The sequence below is a fragment of the Bombus vancouverensis genome, chromosome 4 (genome assembly GCF_051014615.1).
Source record: "Bombus vancouverensis nearcticus chromosome 4, iyBomVanc1_principal, whole genome shotgun sequence".
In the NCBI taxonomy this organism is placed as follows: domain Eukaryota; kingdom Metazoa; phylum Arthropoda; class Insecta; order Hymenoptera; family Apidae; genus Bombus; species Bombus vancouverensis.
In genome coordinates, this window is record NC_134914.1 from 11,831,493 (window position 1) to 11,851,207 (window position 19,715).

Consider the following 19,715-nt stretch of genomic DNA (forward strand, 5'->3'; position numbering starts at 1 on the left):
GAAAACATTCTAGAAATTCTATCTGCAACACTGGCGTAACCGCCAAAATCGTGTTGCGAGATATTCAAGGTTGAAAATAGCTTTTTTTTTTTTGTTTCTTTGTAGAATCGAGATATTTACGAAAAAAATGTAAATTCGATATTGCGCAAATTTCAGAAAATAACATTGAAAAAGAACGACTATTTTACTTTCAGTAAAGAGTGACAAAGCTTTGGAAAGGTGATTTTGGATGCCTTTCGATTCAGCAGTCGCTGGAAGTTTAAATAAATCCAACAGCCAGCTTGTACGAGACATTATGATAGACAGTAAGTCCATATAATTCTGTTTCGGTCAAAAATGAACGAGATAAAATTGTTTCGCTGAAAGATACAGCGAATATTACCCAGATAGAAACCAAAAGAGCATCGAAAAGAAAGGAACACTCGGACGTGTTAAACGGATCGCCCATCAAACGAAAATTAAAAAAAGAGAAAGCAGAACGAGCGCTAAAGCAAGCTAAAAACAGAGAAAATCAACCAGTAGAGACAAACCAAAGGCTAAGAGAAGAAGAACAGTTGCGAAAGATTTGAAAAATTTAGAGGAAAGCGACGAAGAAAAGAAGAAGAATATTTCTGCATACTTTGCAGTGAAAAATATGTTTCTTCTCCGAGGGAGGATTCGATGAATGTGTATCACACGTTTAAAACGGGCACATGAAAGAACGCTCTGGCGGCAGCAGTTTTGCTATTGATTACTCTGTTCAACAAATTTTGATTCCTCTTCCTTTTTTTTTTTTTTTTTTCAATTTTACGATCTTTAATACATGACTCTTGTAAACTTTTGGAAACTGAACACGAAGCTGCGAACGTTTGTTCTCAGTTTGTTTCTATAGGGCGTAGTTTTCGAGCAAATCAATCTTGAAAAAAATTGGAAATTTTCAACTTTGGAGATGTTTTGTGCTTTTATTGTACAATACTCGGCAACGATGGTATTCAAGCGGTTTTGTTACACCGAGCGGCAGGCAACCTCCGACATTGAGTACCATTATCGTCGCTGTTTGTTCCCTTTTATGTTTGATACGAAACATGATTTTCTAATTTTTCCCGATGCTTCTCATAGTAAAAGTATCTGTCCTGCTGCTGGCTATTGTTAGATCCTCTTCTAGACCGTTTATTCCAAATAAATTGAAAAACGTAAGCAAAAAGGTGGCGTGTCCTTAGACACTTGTTTCACTTTGATCATTATTTAAACATATTTAAATATTCGTCTCGATAGCAGCTCTGTGGCTGCTACTGTAAGAGCACAAAACGTCTGCGAAGTTGAGAATCTGCAATTTTTGTCAAAATTAATTTTTTCTTTTCAAAGCTTACTTTTTTCGAAAAGTCGGTTTTGGAAAAAACGGTTTATAGATTCATACTTGGTCAAAAAAGTATAGAATTATCTATTGTAATTTGCAAGATTATCACCCGGTCGAAAATTATACTACTTACAATATTTTTGCGAACCAACGAATCTCATTTGCAGTAAACAATTGTAATTACCGGAAATAATTTGGAGTTACGGTCAGCAAGGTTTTTGTTAAGATCATGTAAAATTTTTGTGTTTTTCTCATCGTTCTTGTAATTCGTTGTTTTATTTTGTTTATGGAAGAGAAATGTTTAACAAGTAAACATCGTTTGACGAGCATACACGTCAAACAAGAACTTCGTTACGGTGCGTTTGACGCGTATACTCGTCGTCGCTTGTATTTATTTACGCACTCCACCACCTAACTCCATGAGAGATTTCTCTGAACGTTGTTGGAGTCGTTGTTGATATAAAAATTCACTCTTTCTCGTTTCTTCTTTTTTTCAAATCCTCCGTCGGCAATATAGATTTTTACTAACGCGGTCGATGTTATGAGTTTCCCGTCCTTGACCTGATTTCTTATTGTTTCGGGCTTTAGAAAAATCTAAAAGAATTCCAAGCTACTCGTTATAACTTGCTATATAGGTGATACTCTAGCCAAATGTCAAAACATTTTTCCAATAAAATGGTAATTTGCACGAAGGTACGCTGTTTCGTGTGAAACAAATATTACAAAAAGTTGTCGTAGGATTTCGCCCATAGAATTATCATGTTTCGAAGAAATACGAAGAAATTCGTCGGCGCTTAAGAAAGTGTAATTGTTCTTTGACCTATATTTATGAGATTTTCCAGTGGATTATTTATTATTGGAAAATGATACGACACTCCGAGAAAAAAAAGCTCCATATTTCACACTTACTAACCTACGTATATACTACGCTATTATTATTAAGCTATTACTATTATTAAGTATATTAGGATTAAGAATATTATATTAAGAGATTGCTACGTATACTAAAATAAAAATAATTATGCATGTAAAAAACACTTAGCAGAAGAACGACGTGAATGAAAATATGGGTCGCTGAAGAACACTGCTTGTCTTACTCCTGGTATTTAGAACTGAATCGAGCGAGGTAAAAATTTTTAGACGCGGGAACCACGGGATCTGGTACCTTCGTTTCGGAGAAATTGGACACTCGGCACCTCCGTAATGCCGATGGATGATTAATATTTAGACAACAACGAACAATTGCCGAAGATGTTTTTTCTATACTGTTATTTATATCGTAGCGTAACGTAATACATTCTTGTTCATGCTCGTATATTTACTGAAACTATAGAGCTTAAAAATGAAAATTGTAGGCTGTCCGAATCTTCTTGAGATCGACCTCTTGTATACTTCGAACTTCCTTATTTTCTCTTATTTATTTACCTTGTAAATATATGTGATTATCCTATGTTAATTGACAGTAAAGACCTGCACGATATAAATACTTATCTGTAATGCACTGCTATATGTCAATTTAGTTAAAACACATATAATACGAACGTATAATGTATACGTACAATACAGAGAAATATGTGTTAACACACGCGACGATAAGGCAAACGATAGATGTTGCAAAGTACTTAACGTTAACAGTCGCAGATCAACGTCGACGAAAGACACAAGCTTTCGGAACCTTTGGTTTCTTGGTTACGTTGTAAATTTTACCTCAAACACAAACACTGATATATATAGTACTCGAGTGAAATATTACTATAAGAGCTACCTTTTAGTTGAAGTTGAGAACTTTTTAGTAAACTTTGGTGAGTTTCTGTGAATTTTAACTCTTTTTTTTTTTCTTCTTTTCTTTTAAGATGTGAAACGATGCGACGAAGATATAACAAATTTGAAGTCTATCTTTAGTCATGTATATGAATTTTAATGTGGCTGAAAGCGTTTACTTTCTATTAGCTCACTAGATAGATAGATAATATTTTCATCGTTTCGCTTACGGATTACGAAGGATTTCTATGATTTATTTTGCCACTATTTCTACTTTATATTTGGTAGTTCTGACGACCGACTGAAGTACAAATTCGATATCTTTTATGAAGCGTGTTACGAAATTATACTAATCAACGAAAACATATTTATACTGCCTCAAGCTAAGTTTTTATTAACTTAATCTATTAAACTGGCGACTATATAAGTGGAATAAACTTCAATTTTACAATATTACTTTCTGGCAAATAAATTTCTTTTTAAACTTCCTATTAAACTTCTGTTAGTTCATTAATGGTACGAATACAATACGACTGTAACCTTTCACTTACAGTTTTGATAATTTGAAAATATCTCGAACGATAAACGGAGATAAAACGAACTGCTGAATAATTGTAAGCGGCACAATTACTACGAAATCTTCATGTGTAAATGAAAATATCGCTGTTTTATGTAATTTCATCCGTTCGAGTAGTGCCACTTTTATCAAAAAAAAAAAAAAAAAAAAAGAAAGGAATGTTATTTGTCCAACTCTCAAATTTAACTTTCGAAGCTTCCGAAACTTTCGAATTCCAGAATTTTTGAATTTCCAAAAGTTCGTATTATCGACGTATAAAATAATTCAACGTTACTATCTCGAAAAAGTATAATTTCATTATTTTAAAGAAGATAATTTTGCAGGTATCAACAGAAAACGGCACGAACATGAAACACCAGAAGGCATTGTTCTGCGTGCTACTGGCTCTGTGCATACACGCGAACGATGCCTCCAGAATTTTGGGCATCTTCCCATACAATGGCAAGAGCCATTTCAGGATGTTCGATGTCCTGTGCAAGGAATTAGTAAAAAGAGGGCATCAGGTCGACGTAATTAGCCATTTCCCATTGAAAACTCCATTGGCTAATTACACGGACGTCGTTGACTTAAATGGAACCCTAAAAACCGTGGTGAACGGCATAACCACGGATTATGGAAAATATATACAGAGATCAGTTACTTATTTCGTAGCCACAGATTTTGGTAATAATCTGTGTGATCTAATGAAACAGGAAAAAATGCAGAAATTCATCAAAAATCCACCCAATGATCCACCTTATGACCTGATTATCGTAGAGGTGAATATATTTAAGATCAAGAGTAACGAATCCGAATTTCCATCTATCCTGTCTCTCTCCGCGAAACAACGCGTTTAAAACATAAATAGCACAAACTTTCGTAGATTGAAACGTTTTATAAGACATAAACGATAAAAGGCGATAAAAGGCTTGACGATAACAAAATGAAGATAATACGCGTTGTAGCGAATACGAGTATTTTTCTATTCATTCGTCAAATATCTTTTCTCTCTATGAAACTAAGTCTAACGCTTTCGTTGCTGAATTTTACGAAATCGACACGGTAATCGCGTATTTAACAACAGCGAAAGCGTTAATGACACTTTACTTCAACCGTGTAATTAAATAAATTAATTCAAATTGTAAAACGAACAGATACATAAAGTCTGACAGATCGGACGAGATAGAGTTTGCAACTCTAAGAAGATTAATGTTTCTTCCAGTATTTTGGCTCGCCGTGCTACATAGGATTCGGCCAACTTCTGAAAGCGCCAGTGGCCATCGTCTTGTCGTCCATGCAAATGTCATTCATCGACGATATTATGGGGAATCCTACGAGTTACGCCTTCTTCTCCGGTTTCCACAACGATAATGCCGTAGTGGACACGTTCTTCGATCGCCTGTGGAATTTCTTGACCAACTACAAGAATACATTGATATTTCATCACTACACAGCCGAACAAACCGATATGATGAAGAAATACCTGGGTTTACCTAATATACCCGACGTCAGAGAATTGGAGAAAACTGTGTCGTTGGCTATAGTGAACTCGCACTATAGTTATTACGGGATCAGACCAGTCACACCGGCGGTCATCGAAGTTGGTGGATTACACGTCGAAGCGGACAAGTCGAAATTAAGCCCGGTAATGTCTTGAAAAGTTTCCTGTAATCTTCTTCCAGCATTCCTCGAAGGTTTCGAAACTTTCTGAGGATTTTTTCGAACTTTTCTTCGCAATATTCCGTGTAAACTTACTTTCGAGATGCCCCTGTGACCTTAGTTTTCTTCGAATTCCTTTAAATAATTCCTTAAAATCTTCCGCTGCAACTTTATGAAATTTCTTTCCTAAAAGACTTATTTTAGCTTCCCGTCGATCTCTTTCGCTGCTGCACTGCAGTTCTTGAAAGTTTGAATTTTTTCTCCATCCTGCACGTATTGCTATCTCGTATTCATTCCGAACCTTTGAAGCAAATTACTCGCGTTATTCTTACGTTACGCTTTTCGCAAGATACTTTCCAATTTTGAACGCGAGCGAAGCGATCTTTACAAACGAGGAATCTTCTAATCGTGATTTGTAATTGGAGATTTGAATTTGTAATCGAATTTTCGAATTTGAATTTGTAATTGTTTGTAATTGAAACCTTATTGAATCGATAATGAAATGAATGGTCTTCTATTGTCTTTTTATAATTCTGAGGTGTAATAGTAATCGTCGCGATAGTGCTCTGTTGTTGCTGATGTAGACGTCGCTATAAGCTACTACTGCTTTCTTCTCATTTATGTGCCATGGAAGAAAAATCGGGAACACGGGGTGCCGGGATTCGAACCCGGGTTCCGAACGTTCGTAACCTAAGGCGCATCCACTGCGCTACCGTCGTCCGGTAGAAGTTGGTGTCGAGTGGCGATATTTTTTGTCGAGTGCCGCCACAATTCTATGGCCAATACTTGTGGCAATTAGGCATCAATAATAAGAAATTTTGTACGTGATATATTATATATATCGTAAAGTTACATTGTAGATAACTTTCCCATTAACGAAATACCATAAATCATTCTGACAACTACATAGCGCACGAAGAACGTTCATCCTTCGTACGAAGTAGCATGATATTCAGCTTTCTTCTAATTTAATCGACAAAGTTGCAGAATATATTTTTAAGAACTATCGTTTTGCATGTTATCGGATTGGCAACTAAGCGATTGCGGATTTTGTCATTACCATCTAATGGCAAAATCCGCAATCACTCAGTTGCCACCCCAATAACATCTGGAGGAAGGAAAGTAGAAGCAACGTTCGACAGGCAAAGTGTTAAACGTTTGTTAAATCAAATTTACGTACGATAACAATAACGTCGAATTGGTGTCTTCTTGATCTAGAAACTCAAGGAATGGCTAGACATGGCAAGCCACGGTGTGGTATATTTCTCATTGGGCTCGCTAATGAACATCGAAACGTTGCCAACGGAGACGATATTGCAAATTTACTCGTCGTTAGCGAAAATTTCACCGGTTAAGGTTTTGTTGAAGAGCGCCAACGCAACGAAGTTACCACCTGGTTTACCCAATAACGTGCTGACGTTGCCTTGGATTCCTCAGGTTGCGGTGTTGAGTAAGCGAAACATATCCTTCCAAAAAGTACTCTCAAACTGCCATTTACGAGTTTGTACAGGCAGTCTCGTCTAAATCAATTCACGCAAATACCTCTGAAACTGTGCGTTGAAATTTTTCATTCGTTGATTGTTTTGTTTCAAAGGGACCGTCTTACGAGGATCGCCAAATTTTTCTAAGCAGAGATACTTTCGAGATTTCAACGTGTCTTTCCGATTTTTAACGGAACTACGATTTGCTTTTTGTATGCCATTCCATGTAGTTTTCAATTTTCTACAAAACAGTGTCATGGTACTTGTATCTGAAAGATAATTCAGTGTTCGTTAAATCGAACGTATGGAGAACCAGGAAAACGTGAACGCAAAAGCGCAGCGTTATCAATCTTCTTACCTTGATGCTTTTTTATGGAGAATTAAAAGGTGCATTAAAAGGTAAAAAAGGGATTTATAGTTCCATTAAAAAAAAAAAAACAAAGGATACCTTGAAACCTCGAAGGCACGTCCGTCTAAATAAAATTCGTGACCATCGCAAAACGTAACCCTCGAAACAGGGTAAGTTTCACTTTTTTTTATTATTATTATTATTTAATTTGTATTTTACAATTTGTCCAGCTGGACATTTGGTAAATTAGTTTTACTTGAAACATTTGTTTCGTGTAATATATTTGGAATATATTTCGCGTAATTTGTATAGCGTAGGAGATATTTGCGTGGATCGATTGTATGAAACCTGTTCGATTTTTCGTTAATGTCTATTGTTAATATACTGAAAATTGATTAAGAAATGCACGAATTGCAAGCTAATTTGTTAAAGCTAGAGTCGTAAAACGAGGTTCTGAGATCATAACGATTCTCAGACGTACTTACAATCAAATCAGATCAGATTAAAGGATTATCGAACGTATTTCTCGCAGAACATCCAAATACGCGAGTATTCGTAACTCACGGCGGCCTTATGGGAACCCAGGAAGCTAGCTATTACGGAGTTCCTATGATAGGAATACCGGTATTCGGTGACCAAATTAAAAACATCAACGTTTTGGTTGAAAAGAACGTGGCAGTTCTAGTAGACATCGATGACATTACCGAACATTCCATGGACGCTGCGTTGAACGCAGTTTTGCACGATCGCCGATACAGGTAAAGTTTCTTATACGATATCTCCTCTACAATTAATATGACAGATATTTCGAGAAGTCTAACGACATTGACAAGATATTTCCTAACTTTTTATCTGATCGTATCAAATCGCGCTGCTGACACTGTTATTAAAACGATATAAACAAAAATATTTCGGTCGAATCCTTCGTTTAAGTTTTTAAGTTTCGTTTCGATCCGTAAGATTAGTCGTATCATCTCATGATGATTTCAACATGATAAAAAAAAGCGAAGTACTTTGAAATGAAAAATTTGTATAACGTAATGAATAATAATCCATCGAGAAATTTCCGTATTCGGATAATAATCTTATCTATCTACGTAAATTTAATATAATTTTTTATAAAACTTACTGTTATTTTAATATATCTCATTATTTTTCTCGTTATTTGATATATTTCATATGGAAAGTCAAATATACAGTCCTTTAAATTTGAAACATACAATAGAAATGTAGGAATGTTATATTATAAATTTATAGAAAACAGTATGATAAATACAATATCGTTGCACTCACACGAAATCGGATATAATACCGCGTTTCGCGTATTCGTCTCTAACTAATTCTACGACACAACGAACTTCACACGACCACGATAAATTCAACTCTGACAGCATTTTCCATGCTCATTGTTTCCTTACATACCTTGGTAACGCTCACAACACTCCTTGACAACATTAACATGTCCTGACAACGCTAATAAACAATTATCCCTCACGCCACGTCCTTCCCTGGCGTCACACTATCCCACATAAATTCTAAAAAAAAAAAAAAAAGAAAAAATGGTAGAACAGGAAACGATCACTGTCTGATACTGTTCATTATTGTTTCAGAGAATCTGCAAAGACATTGTCGAAGATGTTCAGAGATCGTCCGATGTCCCCGTTAGACACAGCTGTATATTGGATCGAATACGTGCTGAGAAATGGGCCAGATAGCTTAAGATCAGCCGCTGTGAAATTACCTTGGTGGAAGTTGCATCTACTCGATGTTTTCGTCTTCTTATTTGCGTGTTTCACATTCGCAATTTATTTATTAATAGTTTTATTAAATATCGTATTAACAAGCTTCCATAAAAGGGCCGCTCGAACAGAGAAAAAGTTGAACTGAGAAACGGGACGAAGAATATCGGCAAAAGCCTTAACAGGATAGGAAATTACGCGTTCTTTTGCGAGGTGTACTTTCAAAGAAGCGTGTCGTTAGATAATTTTCTTAACAAATTCCCTCTGAGAGATGCAACGAGCTTTTGCCTTTTCCATGTAATCGGCTAATATTTTTTATTTATTTATTTAGCAGAGGAAACGATTAAACTGAGAAGCACTAAAAACGAAATAGCGAAAGGACGAAAAGCTTCTTTTGAAAAGGACGCGCGCTCCGCGCGGCCAAATTAGTCGATGCGAAATTTTCATGAAACGACCGCGAATTCACGTAAATCGTACTCTGGTGTTACAAATAATAGCAATGAAATGTTCCGGATTTAAATCGAAGTCAAATAATTTATATTTCATCTATAAACGTCCTTTAGAAATACACTAGAAATATACTTGAACATCGTTGATATAAATTCCTAGACAATTTTATTCAACTTCGTTCTGTTACACTGTGCCAATATCTATTAGATTGTCAGAAAAGTTCCTTTCGTTTTATAAGGAAGTCGTAGATGCACAACATTTTTTGTTTTATGTTATTTTATTGAATTATGTTTGATCCTCTTTATTCTATTACTACAAAATGGATCATACATAAATTCATAAAATAATATAAAATAAAAGTTGTGTGTTGTGATTGATAGAAGAGTGCAAGCTAACAGAAATCAAAGGGAAATGAAGGGAAAGCCATAGAATAAAAAAAAGGAACTAGTAAAGCAGTGCATAAAGGAAAGAGAGAGAAACTGGGGAAATTGTCAAGAAGGGAAAAGTGCAAGAAAGAGGAAGAAGGGACTAGAAGAGGTGAGAAACGAAGGAACACTGATGGAAGCAAGAGAAGAGCAAGAAAGGGTGACAGCAGACCAAATTATAGAAGAAAGAAGAAAGAGAGAAGCAGAAGAGAGGGGGAAAAGGATAAGAGAATCCAAATATAACATACATTACAGAAACATAGCCAAAGAAAAATGACCAAAGTACTTAGAAGGGAGGATGAAGTGGAAGGACAGAAGAATACCGGCAAGATTCAGATGCGGAAACGAGACCAAAACAAGGGAATACTGGAAAAAAGAGGGAGAAAAAAGATGCAGACTATGTAGAAGGAAAGAAGCAGACCTGAGACACGTAATAGAAGAATGTAAAATAACGGGAGGACCAAAGGATATAGGAAAAACGCTAAATGAGACTGGAGAAGGACTGACAGACCTAAAGGCAATAATAGAAAAAGTTGCAATAGTTTTTAGGTATTAGTTTTTAGTTTTTAGAGATAGAAAAATTAAGGCAGTGCAATATAATAGAGTGGATAAGAGGGGAGGTAGATATATAAGAAGCGAAATTGGTAAAAGAGATTTGAAAAAAGAAGGAACAAAAAGACACAAAGAAAATTGAAATGGGGAGAGCAAGAATTAGAAAAAGTGGACGAGATAAGATACCTAGGGTATGTACTACAGAAAAACAGAAGTGATGAGAAGCACATACAAGACAGGAAAAAGAGAGCAACCATATCAATGAAGAAAACATGGAACGTGGGAGAAAGAATATTCAAACAGGACTACAAAAGGAGAATGAAGATGTTTGGAGCAGAAGTATGGGACTGGAACATGGAAGAAAGACTGGATAGAGTAAAAAGGAGATATGCGAAATGGATATTAGGCTCAGATAGGTAAAAGAGATGTAAAAGAAAAAAAAATAATAAAAAATGTTGTGCATCTATTATTTCACTTATGAAACGAAAGGAACTTTTCGGACAACCCAATATATAAATACCTTTGATGCAAATTTCATCGCGAGGTGACGATAAATGTTAAATCGATACACTGTAAAGCCAAGAACACAGCATTTCTGACAATTAAAGAAACGTCGAAAAGGAATCTACGACAATACAGGACGCGTTACAATACAGGAAGAGCCGGGCTAGAGGAACTTAACGATGAAGCCACTTATAACTTGATTAAACGAGCCGTTGGAAGTTTGATCAAGTATAATTAAACATGGACAGGGCCACGTTTAATCGTATTAAAATTACGTAAACATTTGACAAGTTCTCAAGCAGTTTACCGAGTTCCCATGCCAGACACTAAACCTTATTCATCCGGTATCATTGTACGCTTTAGCCTGCGTAAAATGGAACTGCAACTTGCGACATTTTCCTAACCGACCAGCTAAAACTGGCGTTAGCAGGGGGTAGTTTCTTTGAAAGTTACACGACATTAAGAAAATTGCTTTCATCCGGAAACAATTTCACTTTTGTAAATAGTCGAAAAAGAAATAAAAATACCATGAAATTTTGGTAGTTCTGTAGAGTTACGATATTTTTCATCATTCGGCTCAACGAACCATTAATAATGACTGTTCACGGAGCACGCGATGCGGAAAATTAAGACAGCAAACTTGACGATAAATAATTCGGACGCAACGTCGATTGTTCTTTTGAGAAATATATTCGAGACAGAAAGCAGGGAAATGCCTATTCAAATGGCCAGTGTCTCTGTAATTAACGAATTTGTTTGCGAGAGACAGAATTTTATAGCACGATTAATGGGAATACTTACGATGGATTGCTTCTTCGTTATGAATAATGGAACTGAGATAATGGAATTATTTTTTGAAATGTCCCGTGATCACGGAGTTTGAGAATTTGGAGATTCAGAGGATACGAGAGTCAAAAATTTGCAGACTCTAGTATTGGAGAATTTGCAGAGGCAGACGTTTGCAAATTCGAGAAATCAGGTGGTCAGAAATTTGAAAATTTTGATATTGGAAAATTTGACAGATCGAACGTTCGAAAATTGAAGAGCTTGGAAAATTATAACATTAGAAAATTGAAGAGCTTGGAGTATTTAAAAACCTTGTTTTCGCTATGACTATGTTTATCAATGATAAATACAGAAACAGAGTAAACATAAGGAAATGAAATGCCAGATAAGTTTTCTAAATATACTCCTACTATCTAAATTTTCGTCGTTTGTATACAATTTATCCTCTATAGAATTTCCCTCTTTGTACTTTCTTCGTTTTTACCGGCGAAGTATGAAATTGTAAGTAAACCACGCAAACTATATAATTACAGGTAAAAATGAACAGAAACGTAAGAATAAAGTCTACACGTTGTTTTCTTCAAGATAATATTTTAATTGCATGATCATGTGACTGTCCCTTCCTCCAGACTCTACAATAATTATGACAAAAGAGCTACGTAAAAAACACAGTCAGCCTTTTACAAATTCCCTTGACAGACGTTCGCGCAATCCATGGTTCATCCTGAAATATTAATACATTTGGTGTTCATTCAGCGCATAATTGAAGGTAAAAATCTTTCAGTGCTGGATAATTTTTTTATTCGAGACGTAGCTGAGTAGATTAGTTGGAAAATTGGCCATTTGTGAGATACTTGAACAGCGAGTTACAACTGTATCTTGAATCGAAACAATTGGACAATGAAAATAGACAATTATGTTGCTAATAACATAAAACAATTGGTGCTGGGTTAAGATACCGTAGAAAATGTTTCGAATGTTTCAAATTTCCAAACTTTCGAAGCTTCTGATTTGCAAATTTTCTACACTCTCGAGTTTTCAGGTTTTCAAATTTTCAAACTGTTCGATTCCGAGTTTTCATATGTTTAAATTACTACATTTTCCATATTCTATTGATATTTGATTGAAATTTAATACAGATAAATTTAATTTTATTGGAAAACGCATAGAAGGCAGTTGAGTATCCTTTGCAGATATCTGGAAAAGAGAAAGAAAAGGAAATGAAATGCCAGAAAATACTGTTCCTACTGTTGGTGGCTCTTTTTATTCGCGTAAACGACGCTTACAGAATTCTCTGTCTCTTCCTGTTCGATGGAAAAAGTCACTTCAGAATGTTCCATGCTCTGTGCAAAGACTTACAGAGAAAGGGCACAAAATCGATATGATCAGCCACTTCCCAACGAAAGTCCCGATCGCTAATTACACGGATATTATCGATTTAAACGGAACGAGAGAAGATGTAGCTTCAGCGTACAACACGCTAAAACCAACAGCGATAACGTATTACACTGTAACAAAATATGGTAGAGATTTCTATGAATTATTATGCCACGAAAAGATGCAAAATTTCGTTAAAAATCCACCCAAAGACCCACCATACGATCTCATAATCACTGAGGTAATTAAACGTAAACAAGATAAATGTTTAACGTTATGACTGAAGCATAAAACTGAAATATTTGTATTATCCATATACTTTATCAAAAAATTATTCAAATCCTCAAAAACGCGTTGTTTTAAATCTATAAAATTTCCATGAAAAATTGTGATACAGTCATTTTGCTAGGTCCAGTGTTAAATATACAGGGTGGTTGGTAACTGGTGATACAAGAGGAAAGGGGGTGATTCTACGCGAAAAAAGAAGTCGAAAATATAGAATGAAAATTTTTCGTTCGAGGCTTTGTTTTCGAGAAAATCGACTTTGAATTTTCGCTCGGTACGCGTGCACTTTATCGCGTCTCGTTATAAGGGATCTCACTGTAGATCGTTGTCTCGATTGACGTTATTTTTTAAATTTTTAAATTTTTATTCCAATATTTTCGACTTCTTTTTTCGCGTAGAATCACCCCCTTTCCGCTTGTACCACCAGTTACCAACAACCACCCTGTATAATTGTTGGATACCATTCAAATATATTTTTATAATATTAGTATCTATATCATACTAATGCGGCGGATGAAAAGAGAGTTTGCGTTTCGTCCCGGGACTGCCGGTGGACTCGTCAGTAAGGCTATGCCCGGTAGTCCCTGCTTTAGACGTAGAGGAGTCTCGCTAAGTGCGGTATTTGTATCAATCGCTCGTATATTCGACCGCTAGCGAGTTAGACAGACTCGTTGTCGTAGCCCTCTAGTGTTGGCGGTTGGTACCAGCGGATCGCCCGGGAGGTGTTGCTCCGCTTTGATGCCTCGACCTGTCGGCGTCCTGTTGATACCGATCCGCCACACTAATATAACAAGTAGTAATTAATTGTGAAATATGTATTATTTTTTTTTTGATATCACATTAATTAGAATCTTCCTTTCTTTCTTTTCTTTTTTATTTAACACTTATAATCGCATCGACCATCAAAGTCATAAGCGACTTGGCACAGTTACATTTATCTATGTTGTAGCATAAATAAAGACTGGTCAATTTTTCTATCTGTATGCTTATCTATAGTTTTACATGATACATATAATAAGAAACCATACATCGTTACAAAATTATATACATGTACATGTTTAGTATCTCCACTTCCATAGTTGGGCATACGCTTCAATTTTTTCGACAAATGCAATTACGTTGTTAATGTTTCCCTCGAGTTCACGATTTCACCAGTATCGTTTTCGATTTCCAATATTTTTCTAACGTCTGTTGAGTAGCCGCGATCGAACGGCATGCGTTAATTAGATTTGTTAATATACTTCGAGATCTACTCCTCGATCTCCTTTTTTTTTTATTTATTTATTTAAATTTTACAATTTGTCCAGTAGGACATTTGGTAAAATATTATAGCTTAGTGGTATAATAATATAACATGTGGGTGGCTACCCCCAGTGGAGTACCATCTTCGTGTTTGTTAGGTTATATCCTTTGTGAATCTCCTATTTTACCATCAAGAAGTTGAAATTTCATCGCTAAGAGTATCCATTCGTCCGCAGTATTTTAGGCCGCCTACTTCTGTCACTTAGGTCTCGGTCAACTTCTGGAAACACAGGTGGCCATCGTTATAAGCTTCTTGCAGGCGCCTTACGTCGACGATTTTATGGGCAGACCATTCAATTTCGCCTTCTTTTCCGGAGCCGTAGTGGAGAACGCGTTTCTCGACACATTTTTCGATCGAGTTCGCAACCTGTTCGTTAACTTCAAAGAAACGCTGGTTTTTCACCATTATACGTCCGATCGGACTGAAACAATGCGGAAATATTTGGCTGCGGACTTGCCAGATGTCAGACAATTGGAAGGGAACGTGTCCCTGGCTTTGGTGAACTCGCACTATTCTTTTCACGGGATTAGGTCTCTTGCCCCGGCGGTGATCGAAGTTGGAGGATTACATATTCAAGGCGACGAATGCACGTCGTCCCTGGTAGGTTCATACAGAGACTGATAACTCCTATTGTTGTATTTTTATCTCTTTCTGTTATTTCCTTCACTTTCTAGTTTGTCATTTAAACGTCCCATATATTGCGATTCGTTCTATGAAAATTCCAATCTCACCGGCTCGTAAATCATCGCCGTCGGAAGATTTCGTTAATTTTGTTCGCGAAAGAATATTTGAAATTAAAAAGTAATTGCCACAGACAAGAACGCATGGGCGAATATAAATTATTTATAAACAACTGGAATTTGGTTCTCGAATTTATGACCGGCCAACTTGACGTACGATCGTGACAATAATATTCAGAATCTTACTCTCTTTCGTATCGTTGAAGGAACTTTTTCATTTCGCTCGTGTTATGTCGACTATCGTAGGAAAAATCTATGAACCGATATAAATCAGAAGTAAGTTTCGCGGGCTTGTAACGTACAACAAATCGTATCTCCTTTAGTTCTTCGTGTTCCAATTTAGGAAATGAACGGTTGATTGGAAACAGCCAGCCACGGATTAGTGTACTTCGCGCTAGGTTCGTTGCTGAACATCGAAACCTTGCCATTGAACACGTTGCTGGGCTTGTGCGCGTCGTTCGCGAAAATTTCATCGATAAGAGTCCCAATGAGGGTTACCAACGCGACAAAATTGCCTCCTGGTCTGCCAGATAACGCGATGATACGATCTTGGATTCTTCAGATGTCAGTACTCGGTGAGTAAATCTCAACGGATTTAATGTCTGCTGTTTCATACGAAATGTGACAAAGTATTATCGAATTTCTCGAACCACACAGAAATACACGAGTGTTCATAACGCATGGTGGACTTATGGGAACTCGGCAAGCTATCCACTATGGAGTTCCAATGATAGGAATACCGGTGTTCTCGGATCGGATGAGAAACATCGGTATCATGGTTCATAAGAATATGCCAGTGTTATTACGTTTAGGGGATCTCGACGAACGTTCCATGGATATTGCGCTAAATGCACTTTTACACGACCCTAAATATAGCTAAATACCTTTCGGCTTTGCACGAACTTTCGGTTTTACATCTCTTATGTCTATTTCTCTTCTTATATGTCTACCTCCCCTCTTTTCCACTCTATTCTATTGCACTACCTTGCTTATTCTACCTCTAAAAACTAAGCATTAGGAACTATAAATTAGCAACTAACGACTAAAAAACTATTGCAACTTTGGTCTTTAGCCTCCTTGCTGTGCATCCTTCCTGTCGTTTGCCCTTCTCTTCTCTATTACTGCTTTCAGTTCTGCTAAACCTTCTCCAGTCACGTTCAGCGTTTTTCCTATGTCTTTCCCGTTATTTCACATTCTTCTATTACGTGTCTCAGGTCTTCTTCTTTCCTTCTACATAGTCTGCATCTTTTTTCTCCCTCTTCTTTCCAGTATTCCCTTGCTTTGGTCTCGTTTCCGCATCTGAATCTTGCCGGTATTCTTCTGTCCTTCCACTTCATCCTCCCTTCTAAGTACTTTGGTCATTTTTCTTTGGCTATGTTCCTGTAGCGTATATTATACTTGGATTCTCTTATCCTTTTCCCCCTCTCTCCTGCTTCTCTCTTTCTTCTTTCTTCTATAATTTGGTCTGCTGTCATCCTTCCTTGCTCCTCTCCTGCTTCTATCTGCGTCGCTCCCTTTCTCAGCTCTTCTAGTCTCTTCTTTCTTTTTCTTGCTCTTTTCCCTTCATGGCCATTTCCCCATTCTCTCTCTCTTTCCTTTACTAATTCCTTTTTTGATTTTAGGGCTTTCTCTCCGTATCTTGCTGCTTTTTTTAATGCTTTTTATTTTGTTAACGTTACTATTCCACTATGTTATTATAGGATTTTATTTATTCAGAAATATTAGAAATTAGGGGTTCCAATGATTTCTATCCTATATGATAAGTGTATCGATAGATTATTTAACGTGAACTATCGACCACCTAATGACAAAACCGGCAATCACTTAGTTGCCAACCCAGTAAATACAATAATATGCTACAGCTAAGACAATTAAATGGATAATTCACAACTCACAATTAATAGTTTACAACTCATAACAACTGGGCAACTCGACTCTCGACTGCTCGCATCTCGACTCACAACTGGACTCTCACATCTCGACTCTCGACTTAGGACTCCTCACATCTCGACTCTCGGTCCTCGACTGCCTATTAATTCAACACCCCTTCACCCTTAAGCATCCCTTTGTCTTCTCTCATAGCCCCACCACGTACGTGTCCCACAATCAAATTTCATCCCATTCGTTTTTATAAGTTTTCTAAATTTTCGTGATTGAAAATAGTTAGAAAAAGATCATCTTGTTATTTTTTAATTGTCAATTTCGAAATTAGACGAATCTTTCTAATTGTAGCTAATGTTTCGTATAATTTTCTCTGAAATTTTAGTATTAGAAATATATGAATCTTTGTTTGGTAAGTGATATTCTGTCATCGAACCAACTGATTGCTGAATTTCTGTCGGTATTTTCGTCCATTTCGATTCATTTTCTAAAGATCTAGAGGAGAAAGTTCCATCAAAATTGTATTCCCATTTGTACGAGGATGCTGAATATTCCGAATATAAATTTAGAAAAGAATATCTGCATTACAAGATAGAAAGATGTATCTTTCTTCCTAAGGTGAGATACGTTCGATTTAATGATTTCTTTAGTCACCTTACAGTTCAAAATTTGATTAACGCTGACCTTACCAGGCCCGGTCAAAGAACCGGTTTCAAAATTTAATTTAAAATTGTACTTTCATTGTCATTTCCTTTCTTCGTCTAACTTTATGTAAATTCTTATATCAACAAAAATTGTGAAATTGATTAATCAGCTCTTGTCAGAATACTTGTCAGAATACTTGTCAGAAACATTTATCAGATAACGAAGACAAAAGTTCTCCAAAATTTTAAGTATTTCTTCTCTTATTCCACGTTTTAGAGATTCTGCGAGAAGGATGTCGCGGAAGTTGAGAGATCGATCATTGAGCCCTTTGGATACCGCAATTTATTGGATCGAGTACGTGATCAGAAATGGGCCAAATTCTTTGAAATCTTCCGCAGTGGACATGCTCTGGTGGAAATTAAACTTAATCGACATCATCGTTGTTCTAATCGCGTGCTTCATTCTAACCCTCTATCTGTTATTCATTCTCGTTAAAATTTCAATTACAAATTTCTAAAAATTAAAAACTAAAAGTACCGCCGAACGGGAAAACAAGTTAAATCGAATCCTTTTCAGAAAATTAAACAGGTCAACGTGAGTTACGATACGCGTCTTCTTTTTTTCTTCGATAATTTTAAATAGACCGTACCCTTTTAAAAAGATTATGTTATTCTTTTTCACTTCTTTTCGTATGAACGTGTCGGTATTAATGTAAACCAAATTCGTAACAATAATTTGCTCCTGGTAAAACAACAATATATTTATTTAAACATTGTCCTTGTGTTTTTGTCAACGGTAAATTACGTCCTATTTTGGCATATAAATTGTAAAGTTGTAATTGATATAAAAAAAAAAATAAAAAATTTGTCAACGTATCGCCGCTTGGAATTGATAGTGGCACAGATAAAAAAAAAAGTTCTTTTACTTAACAGACGGTTCGCGTTATGTTTTTAATTTTAGTACCATATAATCTATAATTAATACATCAGTTTTGCGTCAGAAGAGGAAAATATTAGCTGGGCCGCTATTAACGTGACATTATTTTTGTAATAGACGTGTTCGTTCTTAGTCGTTTCGTAATGCCGCAAGTGTAAGATTGTACTGTTTTCGCGGATAGCGGCGTATCTTGTGTTAAATCAGCCTTCTGGTATCGTTCGAGCGATCCACGAAGGCTTCTTTGTGAATTTTCAAAAACCGCTCTTCTAAAATTTGTATTTTCTCGCACAAGCGTATGCACAAACTGCAAAGCAACGATATAATTTCACAAGTGGATAAATTTTACGATTTACGACGATTAATAAAAACCGAAATAAATAAAGTGGCAGATGTGTATGAAAATCACTGATGAGCCGATCTAAGGATTTCTATAAGGATCTATAAGAATTGCATGGTAATTACGATCTTTTGGTTAAAATCGAGGATAAGTCGCCGTAGAAAAAAAAAACAGTAGACGCTTTTCACGGAAAATGTTTTTGGTTTTGAAAATTCCTCCTTACGAACGTTTGGTTGAAAAAGATCTTCGATGTAGAAATCCGCGTGAAACTGTGGTTATACGAAAGAAGGATAAGCGGCAAGCGATAGGCGGTAAAGCGACAGAAAATAAATCGATGCAATTTACACCTAATTCTGTAGATTTGTATTATTTAACTATTTTAACTGGCTAGTTTTTATGAACTGGTTTGTCAAAATATGAATTCTCTGAGGTATCTTGTTGCAGAGATACAACTGAGAAGTTTTACTCCGCTTGTCGTTTATTCTTACGACCGATGAATTCGCAGCAGAACGATCCAAAATCGGACAGTAACGATCAATTTGTAGAAAATGATCGTTAACGAATTTTGAAGTATCACGTAGAAGAAAATGTTTGATACGTTAGAAATGAAAAT

The 19,715-nt window shown here is 36.2% G+C and overlaps 3 protein-coding genes across 12 annotated transcripts in view; 2 read left to right on the forward strand and 1 right to left on the reverse strand.

Moving 5' to 3' along the window:
- Dh31-R (Diuretic hormone 31 Receptor) overlaps positions 1-19,715 on the reverse strand; it is a 164,979-nt gene that overhangs the window by 65,385 nt on the left and 79,879 nt on the right. The window lies entirely within an intron of this gene.
- LOC117156842 (UDP-glucosyltransferase 2-like) lies at positions 2,978-11,368 on the forward strand. Its single transcript, XM_033334233.2, has 6 exons — positions 2,978-3,138; positions 3,998-4,432; positions 4,876-5,298; positions 6,531-6,762; positions 7,675-7,900; positions 8,753-11,368. Exons 2-6 carry the CDS (start codon positions 4,022-4,024, stop codon positions 9,027-9,029), a joined length of 1,569 nt encoding a protein of 522 aa, XP_033190124.2. The 5' UTR covers positions 2,978-3,138; positions 3,998-4,021; the 3' UTR covers positions 9,030-11,368.
- LOC117156847 (UDP-glucosyltransferase 2-like) lies at positions 12,155-18,603 on the forward strand. Its single transcript, XM_033334246.2, has 5 exons — positions 12,155-12,367; positions 12,792-13,252; positions 14,747-15,181; positions 15,932-16,178; positions 18,108-18,603. The coding sequence occupies exons 1-5, from the start codon at positions 12,313-12,315 to the stop codon at positions 18,344-18,346; spliced, it is 1,437 nt and encodes a 478-aa protein (XP_033190137.2). The 5' UTR covers positions 12,155-12,312; the 3' UTR covers positions 18,347-18,603.

Coding starts and splice junctions, on each gene's coding strand:
- LOC117156842 (XM_033334233.2), top strand. CDS start 4,022: ATGAAACACCAGAAGGCATTGTTCTGCGTGCTACTGGCTCTGTGCATA. Junction 4,433..4,875: donor ATGACCTGATTATCGTAGAG/GTGAATATATTT, acceptor TGTTTCTTCCAG/TATTTTGGCTCGCCGTGCTA. Junction 6,763..7,674: donor TCCTCAGGTTGCGGTGTTGA/GTAAGCGAAACA, acceptor TATTTCTCGCAG/AACATCCAAATACGCGAGTA.
- LOC117156847 (XM_033334246.2), top strand. CDS start 12,313: ATGGTTCATCCTGAAATATTAATACATTTGGTGTTCATTCAGCGCATA. Junction 12,368..12,791: donor CATTCAGCGCATAATTGAAG/GTAAAAATCTTT, acceptor TATCCTTTGCAG/ATATCTGGAAAAGAGAAAGA. Junction 13,253..14,746: donor AAGATAAATGTTTAACGTTA/TGACTGAAGCAT, acceptor GCAGTATTTTAG/GCCGCCTACTTCTGTCACTT.